The sequence below is a fragment of the Akanthomyces muscarius genome, chromosome 1 (assembly GCF_028009165.1).
Source record: "Akanthomyces muscarius strain Ve6 chromosome 1, whole genome shotgun sequence".
In the NCBI taxonomy this organism is placed as follows: domain Eukaryota; kingdom Fungi; phylum Ascomycota; class Sordariomycetes; order Hypocreales; family Cordycipitaceae; genus Akanthomyces; species Akanthomyces muscarius.
The window spans coordinates 5,137,706-5,154,873 of record NC_079241.1 but is presented as its reverse complement, the minus strand read 5'-3'; the positions used below and the strand labels follow the sequence as shown (position 1 = coordinate 5,154,873).

General features: G+C 52.7%; 9 protein-coding genes across 9 annotated transcripts; 3 read left to right on the top strand and 6 right to left on the bottom strand.

Annotated features, from left to right (window-relative positions):
* Positions 1-1,044: 1,044 nt before the first annotated feature.
* Positions 1,045-2,250, bottom strand: LMH87_006742 (uncharacterized protein; the record flags this gene model as incomplete). Its single annotated transcript, XM_056204678.1, has 4 exons — positions 1,045-1,187; positions 1,271-1,384; positions 1,483-1,657; positions 1,711-2,250. 4 exons carry the CDS (start codon positions 2,248-2,250, stop codon positions 1,045-1,047), a joined length of 972 nt encoding a protein of 323 aa, XP_056060010.1.
* Positions 2,251-2,834: 584 nt separating this feature from the next.
* On the bottom strand, positions 2,835-3,692 carry LMH87_006741 (uncharacterized protein; the record flags this gene model as incomplete). The annotated part of the gene is made up of 1 exon (XM_056204677.1): positions 2,835-3,692. The coding sequence occupies one exon, from the start codon at positions 3,690-3,692 to the stop codon at positions 2,835-2,837; it is 858 nt and encodes a 285-aa protein (XP_056060009.1).
* A 772-nt stretch (positions 3,693-4,464) lies between these two features.
* LMH87_006740 (uncharacterized protein) lies at positions 4,465-5,614 on the bottom strand (the record flags this gene model as incomplete). Its single annotated transcript, XM_056204675.1, has 5 exons — positions 4,465-4,580; positions 4,654-4,729; positions 4,804-5,044; positions 5,110-5,142; positions 5,229-5,614. 5 exons carry the CDS (start codon positions 5,612-5,614, stop codon positions 4,465-4,467), a joined length of 852 nt encoding a protein of 283 aa, XP_056060008.1.
* Positions 5,615-6,576: 962 nt separating this feature from the next.
* Positions 6,577-7,951, bottom strand: LMH87_006739 (uncharacterized protein; the record flags this gene model as incomplete). Its single annotated transcript, XM_056204674.1, has 5 exons — positions 6,577-6,611; positions 6,674-7,556; positions 7,614-7,729; positions 7,786-7,812; positions 7,870-7,951. 5 exons carry the CDS (start codon positions 7,949-7,951, stop codon positions 6,577-6,579), a joined length of 1,143 nt encoding a protein of 380 aa, XP_056060007.1.
* A 2,217-nt stretch (positions 7,952-10,168) lies between these two features.
* LMH87_006738 (uncharacterized protein) lies at positions 10,169-11,365 on the bottom strand (the record flags this gene model as incomplete). Its single annotated transcript, XM_056204673.1, has 2 exons — positions 10,169-11,058; positions 11,182-11,365. The coding sequence occupies 2 exons, from the start codon at positions 11,363-11,365 to the stop codon at positions 10,169-10,171; spliced, it is 1,074 nt and encodes a 357-aa protein (XP_056060006.1).
* Positions 11,366-11,721: 356 nt separating this feature from the next.
* LMH87_006737 (uncharacterized protein) lies at positions 11,722-12,637 on the bottom strand (the record flags this gene model as incomplete). The annotated part of the gene is made up of 3 exons (XM_056204672.1): positions 11,722-12,213; positions 12,275-12,530; positions 12,600-12,637. 3 exons carry the CDS (start codon positions 12,635-12,637, stop codon positions 11,722-11,724), a joined length of 786 nt encoding a protein of 261 aa, XP_056060005.1.
* A 660-nt stretch (positions 12,638-13,297) lies between these two features.
* On the top strand, positions 13,298-14,655 carry LMH87_006736 (uncharacterized protein; the record flags this gene model as incomplete). The annotated part of the gene is made up of 4 exons (XM_056204671.1): positions 13,298-13,480; positions 13,539-13,603; positions 13,669-13,798; positions 13,861-14,655. The coding sequence occupies 4 exons, from the start codon at positions 13,298-13,300 to the stop codon at positions 14,653-14,655; spliced, it is 1,173 nt and encodes a 390-aa protein (XP_056060004.1).
* Positions 14,656-15,309: 654 nt separating this feature from the next.
* On the top strand, positions 15,310-15,821 carry LMH87_006735 (uncharacterized protein; the record flags this gene model as incomplete). Its single annotated transcript, XM_056204670.1, has 3 exons — positions 15,310-15,330; positions 15,527-15,572; positions 15,634-15,821. The coding sequence occupies 3 exons, from the start codon at positions 15,310-15,312 to the stop codon at positions 15,819-15,821; spliced, it is 255 nt and encodes an 84-aa protein (XP_056060003.1).
* A 573-nt stretch (positions 15,822-16,394) lies between these two features.
* Positions 16,395-16,772, top strand: LMH87_006734 (uncharacterized protein; the record flags this gene model as incomplete). Its single annotated transcript, XM_056204669.1, has 1 exon — positions 16,395-16,772. One exon carries the CDS (start codon positions 16,395-16,397, stop codon positions 16,770-16,772), a length of 378 nt encoding a protein of 125 aa, XP_056060002.1.
* Positions 16,773-17,168: the final 396 nt, after the last annotated feature.

Genomic DNA, 17,168 nt, shown 5'->3' with positions numbered 1-17,168 from the left:
ATAGAGTTGGAGACATTGGCGTTTTCGACACACGTACATTACTGCCGGTACGGGGACCGACGCGAAAGGACCAGGACCTTCAAGAGAGTAATGCGCCCCACGGCGCTGCTGCCTCGACGCCCGCAGAGCCCGTATGTCTACAGTCCGGTGCTCGACCGAATAGGCCCAAATGAAGGCACGGACCTCGGCCGGTAGCTTCGAAAAGAGGTGAAACGAGGCCATCTGCCGTGGTGTAGCGAGCGGTTACGGTCGCAACTACGATCGCAAGGACATGGCCGAGTGAGATTGTTTTTCCTAGTTTCTCCCTTGTTTTGCCTGAGTCGTGACTCTGGGCTTAGCCGTTGGAGAAATAGGCAAACTGTATCAACCACTAATAAGAAAGTCTTGGCTCTTTGGATGTGCGCCCTTGACCCTCGGCTACCCGTAGCCTGTAGCCTGTTGGTCTGGCCAGACCGACCAATTGCGATGGCAGACGGTGCCTACGCTTTCTCTTGAGGGAAAAAGAAAAGGCATATAATACTTAGACAATCACTAGAGCCGCTATGAATGAGTCGCTATACAAAGATACAGTTTTCGGCTTCTTTCTTATCCGATTGGAGCGATCGAGACAGCATGAGAAGCTGGGGCAAAAACCACTCCTCTATGCTATGAGTTAAGCGAGCACATTTCTCAAGCCTTTCGCTGTTGCCGTTCAGAAAGATGGCGGGGTATACTCGCGAAGTTATAAGATGTAGCAAAGACTCCCTTCCGAGCCGAAAGAGGGTTGCAAGTTTTGCATCTAAAGACCGCGCTGCACTAGATTGTACTAGCCACGATGAGGCCGGCCGTGCTAAACCCTGACTCTTATGGCTACGCGTCCTCCTTGATTTTGGGCTCTAGCAGTACGCATCTGTTTTTCATCGAGCTAGGTATGTGCTCATCTCTCAAAAGTAAATTTGTTGCTGGAAGTAGTCGTATACATCTGTTCAAACATTGTCTTTTTGGTCAACAAATCCATCATCACTCAATTTTCAAGGCAGTGCCTCCGTCACGACCGCGCAGAATCTAGTACTGGAATTCTTGGCCAACAAGCTCCTCAGTCAACTTCCATAGCCTCTCGGCTTCGACAGGGCTGGTGGCCCATGGCTTGACTGTTTCGACAAAGGGATCGGCGACGTGCGAGTTCTCGAGGTAGGCACCGTTGTGGTCTATGATCAATGTCAGTCAGTCATACTCTTTGGGTTGTATAGCCTTTCCTGAAAGAAAAACATTGTCGCGAAGAGATCCGCACCGTTCAAAGTTGGGGCAAAAGCAGCGAACACATGAGTCGCGGCGCCCTGGTCATCCGTCTTCCACTTGAAGTCGGCCCAGCCCTCCTTGTTGCCTAGCCGCCGGTCGGCGTTTCCTAAAATAATCGCTCAGCCATCTTCTGTACTTGGAATGTGCTTCCTTCCTTTTCTTCTGGATTTTGCATATAAAATGCTGTGTCTGAGATGCACTTACTTAAACTGTCCCAGTCCCCGACATGGCTGCCGAGATTAGTGCCAATTACACCAGGGTGAAGGCTGTAAGACAACAGCCCGCGCTTTCCAAGCTTCGAGGCGAGAGACACGGAAAAAAGAATGTTGGCAGTTTTGGACTGGCCGTATGCTGTCCATTTATTGTATGTCTTGCCACCCTAATTGCTTCATGTTAGAAGCCGCACATGTTCCTACTGGTAAAGCTACTTACATCGAAGTTATAGTCATCCCACCGAATATGGCCAAGACGGTGACCGTCGCTGCTAACGTTGACAATGCGTGGTGAGCTGGAGACCATGATCTTGTTCAGGATCAAGTTGGTAAACAAGAAGTGGCCGAGGTGATTAGTCGCGAACTGGCTTTCGAATCCATCGGGCGAGAGCTTGTACTCTACAGCCATGATGCCCGCATTGTTGACGAGAACATCAATGACAGGCACATCGGTCCACGACAAGAGAGTCTCTGCAGCTTTTCTGACAGCGGCCAAAGAGTCGAGTGCAAGCTCGAGGCTCTTGACCTTGACACCTGGACTGGCGGCTTCAATTGCCTTCGCCGTCTGCTCGAGCTTGGATGGGCTGCGCGCCGCTAATATCAGCAACGCGGGCTGGCCCTGTGCAATGGCCTGTACAAAGGTGGCGCCTAGGCTCTTTGGAGAGACGCCGGTGGTTAGCACCACCTTTCCCTTGATGTGTGCGGCCAAATCGCTGGTCAGACCGCTGGCCGTGGCAGTTGCGTTATAAATCTGGGGCATTTTGCCTCTTTTTTTTTTTTCGTGTTTGGCGTGATTTCGTCCGGGATATGGCTGGAGGCTCGTCAATAGAAAAAGGCGGGTGGACAGGTCAATGGAACTTCTAAGTCAACGGTCCCGCACGCTTTCATGAATTTCTTTTAAGCAATAGGCAAGCCCTGTTCATCTTAAGTATTTATATCAGGCTAGCGTATAAGGCGCCGTCAGCTTCCTCCCCGCCACAATGCGCTACGCTTCCTGGTTCACTCTAAATGGGGCATCGGGCATAGGATAAAGCCGATAGCTTGCGTTACCATCTTGGTCATCGGCGAAAAGGCTTCTCGCCGCAGCAATGACGCAAGAGCAAAGAAGGAATTGTTTTTAGCTTGCAACAGAATATGTTGACTTTGAGTCTGCATACAGAGTACGAATTGGCAGGTCCGCTTTCGGTACACAACCCTTCACTGGAGCCAGCTACACGGCGGTAGTTGTGACAGCCCTGTCTCTTTATACTCATCCCGGAGCAGCGATAACGCGCGACTTTGTTCTCTCGTCCGCCCAACCTTCCTCGCTGGTAATGCCTCGAATTGCCTCGCTTGTTCCCTTTCTTAAACGTCACAATCCGTTGAAGTCGCTAGATCCTTCCATAACCCCAAGTTGACTCGGTTCGAGTTCATGTTACCAGTAACAAACTCGTAAGCATCTCTTCCAACAACAAGCCTTGGAGGCAGATCACGCCCCTCTGCCCTACCCGAGCCTGTGAGTACCTCGACAATCAGCGCCGCACCCTTGACAGGATCTCCGGGCTGTTGACGGTCGAGAGCATCCAGAGCACCTATAGTGGCACCTGCCCCCTTGTCAAGCTCGTCAATGATCTTTTTGGCGCGGACTCGGTGGCCGGGGCTCAAGACGCTGGTGCGGAAGTAGCCTGGCTCAACGCATGTGACTTTGATTCCGAGATGGGCAACCTCGAAGCGCAATGCCTCGGAGATCATGGCAGCGCAGGCTTTCGTGGCGCAGTACAGGCCGGCACCTGGCGTGCCCTGCCAGCCACCAATGCTACCGAGATTGGCTATGATGCCGCTCTTCTGCTTTCGCATGATGGGTAGGACGGCGCGGGCGACGTTGAGCTGGCCAAAGACATTGGTGTTGAAGGTGGCCTGGACCTCTTCACGGCTGCACTCTTCAACCGCACCCGTGAGGATGTAGCCAGCGTTGTTGACCAGTATGTCAATCTTGCCCCCAGTCTCGGTCAACACACTCGCTATGGCCTCGGCAAGATGTGCGTCATCGTCCGTCACGTCAAGACGCTGCAGAATAGCTCCCTTGGCACCCAGATCTGCCAGCTTTGTGGGATCTCGCGCGGTTGCAACAACAATGTCGCCGCGGGCGAGAGCAGCACGAGCAATCTCTCGACCGAAGCCGGAAGAGCATCCTGTGATGATCCAGACCTTGCCTGTGGTCATGTTTCTGACGAGCTCGTAGGCTCTGTGGTGGCGGGCAATGGGCCAGCTATATCTAAGACGCCCGAGTAGGCTGTATATTGGAAAAATTGGCAAGGTAGGAAAAAGCCGATGTGTAAAATGGAAATGGGGCAGGTTCTCATGGCGTATGGTTGAGTGGATGGTCGGATGGCGTAGGCAACATGTACCTCTGAGAGGTGGCTGAACATGGTGTGGGTACAGATCAGAGCACGCTGTTCTGGCCGTGTAAGCAGCTTATCTGAAGCTTCGCTAAATACTGGAGTCCTGCTGCAGGAAGAATCCTCTGGGCCTTATCGCCGATACATTGTCCAGCGCTTGACGCCGAGACTTTGTCGAATACAGATTTTTAACGCCGACACTTTGTCGAATGCTTAACGCCGAATAATGTCATGGGTTATTGCTTTGTCAGAAATACGATGACACAATTGATATTTAATGAAGTACTGCATCTACTTTATTGTTATTACTTGCGCTGTGTAGCCTAGTGTTATAAGTGCATTGTGGTCACATAGCTAGCTAGAGGGGCACACAAGTAGCGCTTGCGGGAGGCGGCCCGAAATTGTGTCATATCGAGATAACTAGATGTTTGTGGGGACCTAGTCAATCGCTGGACACCTTGATCTACAGGTAATACTCGGATTCAAAATTTGTGCTTGTATAATTTCCAGTTGGTGACATATTGGCACTGCCAGAACACATCCATACACAAGCTAATGTCGCTAAACTCAAAGCATTCGCCCGGCTTATTCGATAATTAGGCCTGGCAGAGTCCGTCATGAACACTGGCCGGGTTGGAGCTGGCACTGCCCCAGTCCATGCCCCTCATCAGTCGGCCGATCTCAGTGGAACCGTCGGCGCGAATGTAGTCACCTGCAAAGCGAGGGGTGTTAGTAACGGGAAACCCATTCGACCACATTGATCAGACAACGAAAGCTCATCATACCTCGCTGTGGCAGGTACCACCAGTCCTGAGAGCGGAACGCGTTGTTCGTCAGCTGCGAGAGAACGTCGTTGAAGCCCTATAATGCACAATTAGCATCATTCATTTTCTGCCCGGGCTGTCTCCAGAAAGGCCCGTTCTTCTGAAGCTTACCGTGTTGCGGTCGTTGTGGTGGTCGTGCTTGGCCCATGCAACATAGACCTTGGCATGGTTGAGGTTCTTCTGTCCGTTGGGCCCGCCGAGCTTCTGGCCGGCCGTATCGTCGTTGAAGGTGTTTTGGATCTGATCCCACTCCAGAGTCTGGTAGCCGCTGTGCTGCGAGAGCTTAATCTCTGCTGGGCGCCATAAGCCATCGTCGGACTTTTTCCAGATGACGATAACGCGCTCCCAGTCACTAGCAAGACGGGTTAGCTCAGTGCCGTTTTCTTGTCAGATTAGTTAGTTTGCATGAGGGCTTACTAGTGGTGACCGAAGAGCTTGGCGGGATTGAATCTAAAAGTGTTGCCGCCTTGTTAGCTCGTCGCTTCTCGACACTGCCATAGGTCTGCTCTATGGGCACTGCAATTTGCTTCTCTTACCCGTCCTTCTCATAAAACAGAGAGTACTGAATGCGGACGCTGGTATCGGTACATTTCTCGTACGAAAAGTACACGGGGAAAGACGGCGCCGGATTGCCGATGGGCACGCCAGGAGTGCGGCAGTTGCAGCCAGCGTTGGGCCAGTCGCACAGGTCTGCGGGAGGCGTCTGCTTGTTGCTCTTGTCGGTCGCAAAGGTAGGGATACACGGCGGATGGTTCAGGGCCTGTCCGAAGAAGAACATGGGCGCCGCCTTCATCGCCAGCGAAACACCGCCCTCGTTGAGCAAGTTGGTCATGTCGCTATCCGACACGGGTGTGGTGTCGGCACTAGCCAGCGACAAGACGCTGGCCACAACAGCGAGAGCTGAAGAGACGCAAAGACGCATGTTGTTCGGATTCTGAAAACTGCCGAGTCAAAAGTGAGGAGACAGACGACTAGGACTGCCTACATGACCCAAGCTCGCCGCGGGCCGGTCTCTTTAATAATGAAAAGCATCAATACCGCCCGCCAGCTCCATCCCGAACCAGTTGCCCGATGTGGAGGTACAGCCGAGATCATACCCGGCATATCTTCAATGCACGCTCATTTTCCACCTCTCCAAGGTTGGGCTGGCGCCATCTCCGTCCATAGTGCTTACAGGTTGCATGTAAGTGCTCCAGTTGGACTGCCACTAGCCCGGCATTGAGTGCCGAAACCCGCAAAACAGCAGACTGATCAGTATTGATTTAGAACTTGACTGCTGTATCAATGTACTGGTAAGCCGGCGCAGCGCCCACGCTTGTACATGACTGGCCATCGTGTGCTTGGTGCGACGATGGAGCCGCATATGTAGTGCTCAACATGGTGTTTACGCAGTGTCCAATTCGGATGGTGAACCTGGGGAATGGCTGCAGATAATCGGCCCGTAGGGCAACTTGGTGCAGGGGCACATGCAGCAGGTTATTGCTATGTTGTGTCCATTGATGAAGGCTAGCGTTGCCACCCTCAGTCCGAAGCTCTCATCACGCATTACGACGACGCTTCACGTTCTAGTTATTGGTAAAGGCTTCGGGCGCGTTTCGGGTAGTCGCACACGACAATTAGCGCTGCGATGGAAGACGGCCTGTTAGTGTATATGCTTCTGTATGAACAGATCTTGAAATTGCAATTTAATTCGTAAAAGTATGCCGCTTGCCATGCAACAATAAAACCATGCCAATCGAGGATTAAATGCGCCAGGGCGGCAGACTTGCTCTCAAAGACTATCCTAATCGCCTAGCGACTAGCAATCATAAATTGTCGTTATCACGTTAAAACTTTTTCTTAAGAACCATGCGTAGGTCACGTTGTGCCACCCAAGAATACAATTTACGCAAATGCGCCGATAACGGACATGGCGGCAGCTACATCAATGCATGTCAGCAAATGTGTCATTGAAGATTGTTGTTAAGAGTCGGAATCTTACCTCCTACCAACACAAACGCAAATGCGGCACCCTTCTTCTTGGTGCCCATTGTCTTGTCGGCCTCTTCGGAGAGGAAGTCTTGGGCCAGCAGATCGACCAAGGCGGCGTAAATGAGAAGGCCTGAGGAGATTGCGTTGAAGACGCCCACGATGATGAGGCCAAACGCACTATTCGGGTCGTATGTGTTGCGAGCACCGAGGCCGATTGCCTGGCCGAGCGGCGCCGTGACGCCAAACGCGACAACCAGCAGCCATGGACGAATGCTCCCGCGCGGGTACGGCACAGCAGCAATACGCGACCCGAGACCGAGCCCCTCAAAGGCCTGGTGGAAGACAAATGCAATCAGGAGAATAACAAAGCCGTCGACGGTGATGGAGAGGGTCATGCCAACAAAGACGGAGTGGAAGAGAATACCACCCTCGAGTAAAGTGATATTGGCAGACATCTTGCGGTACACAAGAGGGTCAACCTCCTGGCCTGCCTCATCGAAGTAGCGTACCTCGGTGCTAGGATCCCCCTTCGCCCGACCGAAGGTCATGTCCGTGGAAGTCTCGTTGAGGGTCGATGTGGAGTCGGCACGGCTGCTGCGACCACTCTCATGCTCGGTGATTCCGCCCACAGACACGGTGGTGTCCTCTTTCTTCTCACTGTCTGCGCTCGAGGGGCGCTCGTCGTGGTGGTGTCCGTGGTGCGGGGCGATAATGCCTTCACCAGTCGGGCCACCGTGGGAGTGGCCACCAGTTTTGGCATTGAGATACATTTCAATGACGAACAAGATGAACATTGAACCCATCATGATGACACCGGGCATAGGTGGGTACTTCTCTGTGAAAAGGTCTGGCAGACACGGGTTCATCAGATTACCGAAGGCGGTGGGCAGCAGCTATTGCGGTGTTAGTAGACTCGATCATGTTTTCGGGAGGAAGCACGGTGTACGGACATGAACGAAAGCGGTGGCAATGAGAACTCCGGTTCCGAAATGCTTGCAAGCGAAGAAGATGGACGGGGGAATCTTCAGAGCCTTGAACCGTTTGGCTACGACGGGAAATCCAGCTCCTAAACGAGGGTCAGCACCAACTACAGATCTTAAGCCCGTTTGCAGGTCTGCATACCCAGTAGTGAGGAGCCCAAAATCAGAACTAGAGATAAGTTAGTTTTGATCGGGTATCGAATCTGGGGGTCATCTCCAAGCATACATAGACCGACCACATGGAGTGGTAGGTTATACTCGGTGGTGACACTAGCATCACTACCGCACTGAGGTTTGTCTTGGGCCATTTTGAGGTGTATCGAGGCCAATCAATTCTGGATGGGAGTAATCTCGAATACTCGATAGAATATTTTGTCGAGACAATGAGGATTGGAGAAAACTTCGTCGTCCAAATTGATGGAAAGACGGAAAATGTGGCCCGAGAAAAGAGGTTTCAAAGTTTTGATCTGTAACCAGACGAGATCATGGGGTATCCGGGTTCTTGCTGTCCCGTGCGTGTGCGTGAAGAAGCCAAGAAGAAGGGAACACTGTATCGTCTGGGATATGGGCCAACAAGGTCTTTTGTATATGCATCTACGACGGTCAACCTCGACCAGGCGTGGAGTAATCGTGGAGCACCAGTCTCTTGCCAGCACTCTTTACCCATTTTTTCCCATGTATACGGCCGTGGCAATATCCATCGGAGGTCAAACCGGGGTCTGTTCCATGACTCTGGGCATAAACAAACACAGACATCTCCAGCTTTGGGGGGTAGAGCAGGGGGCACTTTTGCTTTCCCGTGCGTATGTGTGCTTCTCGGATGGGCGTAGCATGGCTCTGTCCACTGTTTGGGGGCCAATCTTGACGGCTCTGTCGTCTCAAAGAATCGGTTTACAAATAGCGCTATCGGTGACCCAAGCATCGCACACACCTACAAATAGAAAAGAAGAGCGATGGGCAGGTGGTCGGCCGGGTGTGTGTGTGAGATCCTGTGACACGGACTGTAGCGAAGGGAACGTGGAGCGGCCATCTTGGGTTTAGCTTCCTACACGGCCGCTGCAATGACGGTCTAAGCGGCAGGTGTGAGTGGTGACTGGTAACTTTACCCTGAGGATTTGGCAGCATGCTCACGCGCACAGTACATTGTACGGGGCAAAATGGCGCAAAATGGCGCTGTCGATATCTGACTCGATCTATGCAGATATCGTGGGGGCCAGTGGCAGGATGCCAACTGTAGGCCGACAGACACTTTGACAAGAGCCAAGCGGCCCCTCTGTCCGTACGGACTACCGTACGGACTACAACTTACTGCTCCTGCTCACATTATCCGTGCTTTTTTTACTTTCTTACTCCTAATTGCTTCTGATGTAACTTGTGTCAGAAGAGATTACCATTGTCCGGGAAAGTGAGAAAGTTTACGGCTCGTCGTTTTTCTGTCGCAAGCATGTCTGATGGAAAATTTGGCCTCTCAATGTATGTTGGTGGGTTGCATGGCGAGTCATAACGAAACGATAGAAATTTGAAATACAACCCCAGCTTGCATTGTAGCAGTTCTGACGTGGGCAGGGATTCCCTGTAGCCCCCCAGGTCTCGTACTTTTGAACCCTGAAATCCATGCGGGAGTCGCTCGACGGAGCTTTGGAGTGTCCTGCTGCGGGCGTCGCCCCGACGGTCGCGTCATGCCGGCAGTGGCTTGAAGTCATGTCATGGTGCTACAGTGGCCCCAGAAAATAATGCCCGAACTCCGTAACTGATGTTAGTTAACCTTATCGCAAGTGGCTGGATGCACGAGAAATTGTGTCATGCAGTCACGCACGGCAATAAGACAGCCACAAGACATTCAAGCACGAACTACCGAGAGATGCTGCTGGTTGCTCTTGATTAGTACAATAAGTCATCTGAGGCATCAGAGTAGTAAAGGGAGAATAGATAACCCGCATTGTTCTGGCTGGAGAATTTGACCCTTAATTTTCGCCACACGCTGCCTAGTTGCTCTGTATCGAGATGGTTATGGTCAAGATCGGAGATGGCAGGGTTCTGTCACATCTTACACGGCCAGTGTTTTGGACTATCCCCGAGCCGCCAAGGAATTTACTCCAGGTACGTTTCACACATGGTTATTCATCGCAACTAATTCAAGCTTCGGTGTCCAGATTTACGATCTTCTGTGAACCCTGTACTATAATTTGGAAAAAGAAATGAAAAACAAAGAGTTTTATCCACGGGAGATTCACTCAATAGAGAAGATGATATCCCATTGGCCTGTTTCTGATGCAAATCCAGGGTCCGATGAAGCGGCGCGAAACTAGCGATCGGCGGCGGACAGGGACCTACGCAGTTGGTTACGTGCTTCCAGAAACCACAGGCTTACGAATCGATTTTTATATCACATAAACTCCAGCGCAAAAGTAAAACAAGCCGCATCTGATAGGAAATAACTAATTCACGGGAAATGCTTGCGATTGACAGTATCAGGCTAGGCACTGTAACGCAGCTCCACCAGCAACCAGTAAGTTCACTGCCACTTATACGAGACGCATGCTGAGCTCCTCGCCATTCTTCCAACGCAAGACCTCTTCAGCCTGCAGTTTATACCAGCCGTGGATCACCGCGTGGTCTACATATCCCGTGTGCGGCGTCAAGAGGACCTGGCTGCGCCCATCCCTGCCCCAAGCGGTCGTCCGCCACTCGCTGTCTGTGGGCAAGGGCTCAATGTCAAACACGTCGAGGGCGGCGCCGCGGATTCGTCCCTTCTGGAGCGTGTCGAGCAGGTCCCTCTCCACGACGAGCGGGCCGCGCGACGTGTTGACGAAGAATGACTCGGGCTTCATCCTGCGCAGGTCGTCCGCCACGACGAGGCCCCTGGAGCGGTCCGACAGCACGAGATGCACGCTGACGACGTCGGCCCTGCTGAAGAGATGCTCCCGCGACACGCTCGCAAAGGTCGGGCGCCCGTCGGCCTGCGTGGCAGCGAAGCCTGCCGCTCGGGCCTGCTCGTCGGCCTTGTCCTGAGTCAGATTCGGGCTCCAGGCAATGACCTGCATGCCGAGGGCGGCGTGCAGCATCTTGGCCGTGACGGCGCCGAGACGGCCCAGGCCTACCAGGCCGAGAGTCTTGCCCGACAGGCTCGTGCTGAAGCCGGTCTGCCAGCCGCCGGCCTTGACCGTGGCATCGTCAGCGGCGATGTTCTTGGAGAGGGCGAGGATGAGGGTCAGGATGTGCTCTGGGGTCGGGTCCACCACGGGTGCAAAGTCGACGGGCCGCACGCCCAGGACGGTGCCCACGGCGATGCCCCTCTCTTTGAACGCACTGAGGTCCAGAGCTAGATTGCGCGTGCCGTTGGTGAGGAGAAGCTTCAGCTCCGGCAGGCGACTGACTAGCTCTGCGGGAAACGGGGTCCGTTCTCGAGTAGTGCCTGTAATGGAGATGCGTAAGTATATGCCTTGGCATCCATGACTTGGTTTGGGTCTATAATGAGACATTTTATACATTGCCATTCAAGAGAAAGCGATACAAAAGTTCCCGGGTTTGCACTTACTGATGATTTGAAATGGCTCCAGGCGCTGCACCAGCTCATCCCGGACGCTCTGCGGGGTCGCGGGATGATTGTATGGTAGCAGGGTATCCTTGAAATAGATGATTTCAAATTCGTCACCCAGAGTTCCAAAATGCCGCTCTGCCACGCCCTGGTAGTCGTCTAGAACCGCTATTTTGAGAGTCATTGTCAGCGGGATATTGTATCCAAGTTGTTTACACAGTCGAAGTTCCGGCCCCGCAGTCAAGCGATGACGGGATCCGGATAGAGCGCTCGGCACTTGCGACGCTAGCCACTGCTTTGTAACACGGGACTTTCAATTCGTATTCTTGTTCTTGTGTTATCTTGTCTTTCCTTTGGTATTGATTCCTTTGTTTTCCATTTTTTCCTCTCATTTATTTCCCCCTTTTTATCTTGGGAATGATAGGACACTGTTACTCGAGCAGTAAATAAGACACATTGTTAGCTATGATACAACAACCAACTACAAACAACTTCCGGCAAGTACCAGTCCGATCGGCACGCCTTTGCTATATTGCTTCTTTAGATCTTGGGCATACGCGAAGCACCATCCAGTCGGATTACCTCGCCGTTGAGCATCTCATTCTCAATGATCTGGCGAACAAGAGACGCAAACTCGGGCGCGCGACCGGATCTTGTGGGGAAGACAAAGGTGTTCTCGAGGTTTTTGCGAACCTTGTCCGGCATAGCGCTCGTCATGCCCGTCTCAAAGAGACTGGGGGCAATGGTCATGGCGCGGATGCCGTAGCGGCCAAGATCTCTAGCCATGGGAAGCGTGAGGGATCGGATGGCGCCCTTGGAGGCGGAATACGAGACTTGGCCATTTTGGCCGTCAAAGGCGGCGGAAGAGGCGACCATGATGATGACGCCGTGATCGCTGTCGGGGGACTCGCGCTTGGTCTTGATCATGGCCGCGCAGGTCTGACGGGCGAGGTCAATGGTGCCGCGCAAGTTTACGCCAATGACGAAATCAAAGTCATCGATGCTGAAGGGCTCGCCGTGACGGTTGACAATCTGTCAAGTTAGCTATTTCCATGTTTCAACATTGGATTGACATCAGGGGTAGAGCACATACCGGGGCAGGAAGAGCGACACCGGCAGCCGTGATGGCGCCACCAATGGGCTTGCCAGACTCCTTGGCCCATTCCGCGGTACCCTGGACGGCTTTGGCGATACTCTCACTCTCTAGGACATCGCAGACAAAGAATCGGGCTGCCGACCCGAGTGTCTTGGTAAATTCCTGGCCGTTTTCCTCATTCTGATCAAGGACAGCGACGTGGCCACCTTGGGCGACAATATCCTCACAACAGGCACGACCCAACCCCGAGGCACTGCGGTGACGTGACAATTGATTAGCATGTGGTGAGAAGCGTAGCACGGGGATAGCGGCGTAGTCTCACCCGCCAGAAACCAAAAAGGTGCGACCGGAAATTTTCATGGTTATAGATAGAGGGATGATGCGGCAGTAGGCGTCGTTGAAGTGTTAATGGGCCCCTTGCAGTGGTTGAGATGCAAGAATGGCCTTTCGCCTGTGAAGCTCGCAGACGTAGCAGCCGTAGCACCAGCGCCGCCGTTGTGCCTCGGCTGTGGGGGAGGCGGGAGCCGGACCACGGGGGGCTGGCCCGAATGCAGTACATGATCTGTACGGCCCGGCTTAACAACCTGGTTTGCGACAGAAACTTTGCTAGGAAAGGTCCAACAAGCTTGAAATTACCGGAAGAGCAAAACTTGGCAACATTATCTGGCAAAACGACGTTTGACGCAAATGCGACCGGAAATCCAATGCATACGCCTGGCAGGCCGACGGCCCAGTTGCCAGTGCATCCATGTACTAGTTATGCGCAACCTGCCGGTCGACAAGATGTGACAGGATGAATCCCGGTCCGATCAACATCTTAATTTTTCAAAACAAAAGTCTACAAAATTTTCTTATTATTGCATCTTGAAAATGGTATAATGTCTCGTTTCAGACTTGTTTCGCAGTTGTTGGCTGTATACGTGAGGTCTTGCATAGACGGTGATTATGTAAGGGTGCTCAAAGTAGTCACCTGCCCAACGCCCGGCCAGCCAGGAGCCGCTACAACGCCGCTATCAGTTGATGCCCAGCAAGCGCTCCCGCCATCAACATCCTGGCGATTGTACACCGCCGCCCGCGTCACTGCTCGTGATATGCCTCCAACACAACTTGATACGGCATAGGCGCTCCATCCGAACCACCATGACTCGACCAAGAGGCTCCTCAGCCGGCAGCGAGGAGAGTGCTGCGACAGCCAGAGAGCAGGTAAGGGGCCGTTCGGCGCACGAAGGCTGGCCAGCCGATAGCTGACATGGCAACGCAGGAGCTGGGAACCATGTACGATTACCTGGCCAAGATTATCCTCCTGGGGCCAAGCGGGTCGGGAAAGTAAGTTCGCACCACCAGAAGAGAAGCCCTGTCACCATGTAGGCTTGGAGTATTAACAGCTTTAGGTCTTGCCTGCTACATCGGTTCGTGAAGAACGAATGGCGAGCCTTGTCATCCCAAACAATAGGTGTGGAGTTTGCGAGCAAGATTATCAAAGTTGGCACCGGAGCCAGGCGCAAAAGAATAAAGCTGCAGGTTAGATGAGACGAGGCACGACTGCTGCGTACGACGTTGTGCTGACACAACTGCCATGATAGCTCTGGGATACAGCTGGCACTGAACGATTTCGATCCGTTTCTCGATCCTACTACCGAGGTGCCGCGGGCGCCATCCTCGTTTACGACATAACATCACATGGCTCCTTTCGCGGACTGCAGCCTTTTCTCAACGATGCGCGAGCTCTGGCGTCGCCCAACCTGAGTCTACTCCTCGTCGGCAATAAGCTCGATCTCGCCAACGAATCCCTCATCGACACGTCCATGCCACCTCCCACACCAAGCAGCGTCAGCTCCAACTCGACGATAACCGCGGGTGGCTTTGCAAGCTCATACTCGACCACCAACACCCAAACCACAACAAGAGGCAGAGACTACGCCGGGTCCATCAGCGCCGGGTCCATCGGCGCCGGCTCTGTGCAAAAAGCCACATACGCGCCGGACGGCCGGGAGATTTCGAGCTCGGAAGCCACGAGATGGGCCAGCACACAGGGCATCTCGGTGGTCACGGAAGCCAGCGCGCTGAATGGAGAAGGCGTCGACGAGATATTTGCCAGGCTCGCTCGCATCATCCTTACCAAGATTGAGCTGGGCGACATTGATCCGGACGACCCGATGAGCGGCATCCAATACGGCGACAGTGGTGCCTGGAACGCTGCAAGTGATGGCGGCAGCATCAAGAGCTCCATGACTGGTGCCACGGTAGAAGAGGGCGGTATCCCCGGGCTTCGTAGGCGACGCAAGGGCAAGAATCGCAATCAGAACTGGGGCGGCCTGCGTGAGTGGGAGGAAGTCTTTACTTTGAGCAACAGACGACGAGGAGGCAACTGCTGCTGAGCAGCACCGCAGGTAGGATAGGGCAGGATCCCCAAGAATGGGAATCACGACTCGAGGGTGGACTTTTGCTATTTCAACTGCATCCTAGGCGCTTTGTTGAAGGAGGATCTCGTCGAATGATGCGCGCACTCGTTTACGGACAGCGTGGAGTTTTTGGAGTATTGCCATTTCATAGATTACTTTGATTTCAAAGTAGTGTACTTTTGGGGGGCGACGCTTTTCTAAACGTTTTTGTACTGCTAATCTCTATAATCTTTTGCCCTCTGAATAACCAACGTCTCACTTGTCTTCATCATAATATCATTTAACAAGGCCCCTGACTTTCGCTCAGCCAGATCTGTGCTGGTAGACATCTCCAGTTGGTGCCAAACTCTGGCATGGCATACATGCTGACGCGCATTACGTACACTCTACAACACGATAGGATTCTTCCATCTTTGCTTAATAAAACAAACACCAACCCAGGGTTGGGCCCAAAGGCTATTTTCGGGGCAACCGTCGACTGGCTGACGGAAATAAGCCTGGTCGTGCGTGTAGGGCGCTCAAAACACGGTAAAGCCTGCCCCAGACGGAAACGTCCTCCCAACTCCGATGGCAAACTAAGCTTATCTAGTGGCAGATCATCTCTTGTGTGTTTGCGCGTTTCCCGCCATCATGAGAAAGAGCTCCCCAGACGTACGTCTGTCAGCTTCAAATCTTACTCACATCTCGTGCATTCTCTTCTTTCCCATTCTGGCGATAGGAGACACGGACCGTCGGGCGGCGCATGGTGCCCAATTCCGGTTCTCATCATTGTATAAATATGTGACGAATACACCACAGAAAAGCCAATTTTTAACCACGATCAATCAATCTGTTCACATCAGCCAAGTCAAACACTTTTTTTCGACACGTTTTCCCTTTCAAACTCTCAAAATGTAGATAAAATGGACCCCGCGGCATTGCACGAGCAGCCAGCTTGCTAACACCTCTTCCCAGACACAATGCAGCTGTCTGTTTCTCTCGTCGCCCTCCTGGCCGGCCTCGTCGCCGCACAGCCCATGACTTCTGGTCTCAAGAGCCGGGGCACGTTTGCGCTCGAGATGCGCGATGGAATCGAGGACTGCACCACCTGGTGCTGCATCTGCGGCGACAGCACGGTGGCATGGTGCGCTGGCTGCCACTAAATAAGTTTCCAGATGGCGACCGCACTAGTCGCACCTGTTGCTACCTAATCGCAGTCGTTGACCTCGGCATGTGTATGACGGGGCATATGTATGAAAGATGATGATGATTTTATAGCTACCATAAAAATGCAATCTACTTCTAATTATTGCGAGCCACTACTGTCTAACAAATTTAGCAAAAATAGCTGTACCGACCAAGTACCTTTCTTTCCTGTTCTTAACATGGTCTTGCGGCAGGTTGCAGCCTAGTTCAGGCAGGTTCAGCGTCCACTCTAAACATGAGTAGACCTTTCTTCAGCCGGCTTATGCTCAGCTTGACTGACGCACACTCTGAATCATCATCGCTGTCCTCATCCGCCGTGATTACGATTCCCTACAGTGCCGTGTTCTTTCGTCATGTCGTCTGTTAGTTCACAATCTGAGACTACAAATTCTCTCAGGAAACTATACAAGGAATACCGTGACACTGCCGATATCAAAGAGAAGGGACTTTTCCTCTCCCCGTCATGCCATCAGATCTGTCGCCCGATTCCATCGTTTGCAGCCCGCAACAAAGATACCATCCTGCAGAAAATGCATGAAGCTGCCGCCAGCTCCGGCCTCACCCTGGCGTCCTCTGCCGCCGAGGGACGCGGCAAGAAAGGCTGCACTATCCGGCCCCTGCGGCAAGACGAGTTCGAATTTGGGACAGACGATCAAGTCGCGCCTGCGGGGTTCGCAAGTGCCGAGGAGCTCAGTAAAAAGGCACAAAAGGAGCGCTGGGTTGGAATGAGGGTCGACATGTGGAACGACGAGAGTGTTGATTTGAAAGGGCTGAGACAGGGCATGCTGGTCAAGGTGCGGTATTGGTGGAGCGAGGAAGATGGACAATGGACTCAGACCCTGCATGACCTTTTGTACATTGGACAGCTTGACGGCACGGAGGGCTCCGAGGGTGACCGCATTGACTGAGACAATGCGCATATTTACTCCGCTATAGCCACGTTGATATGAAAACGAAACTAGCTTAGTATGGGGCGTGGATATAGAGCTCTCGTAGTGGCTCGCCTTCTTCGCCTGTGATTTAGTCCACAGTGTGTTGGGTGAATTCAGACCTAATTTTTTCATTGAAAATTAAATTGGTGGGACAGTCTGTGTCCAACTATACAAACAATTTTGCTGGTTTGAGAACCCCTCTTATAGCATAGCGCCGATCTGACGGCACAATGTTCAATGTGTGAAGGTTTCTAAGAGGTAATGTAAAGGCAGAAAGGGCGGCCAAGAGTTGAAAGGTAACAACTTGCAGCGTAATTTCAAGGCAGGTAGTGGTAAAATGGTTCTTAGTGTCGAAGTACAAGCAGGGCAGTT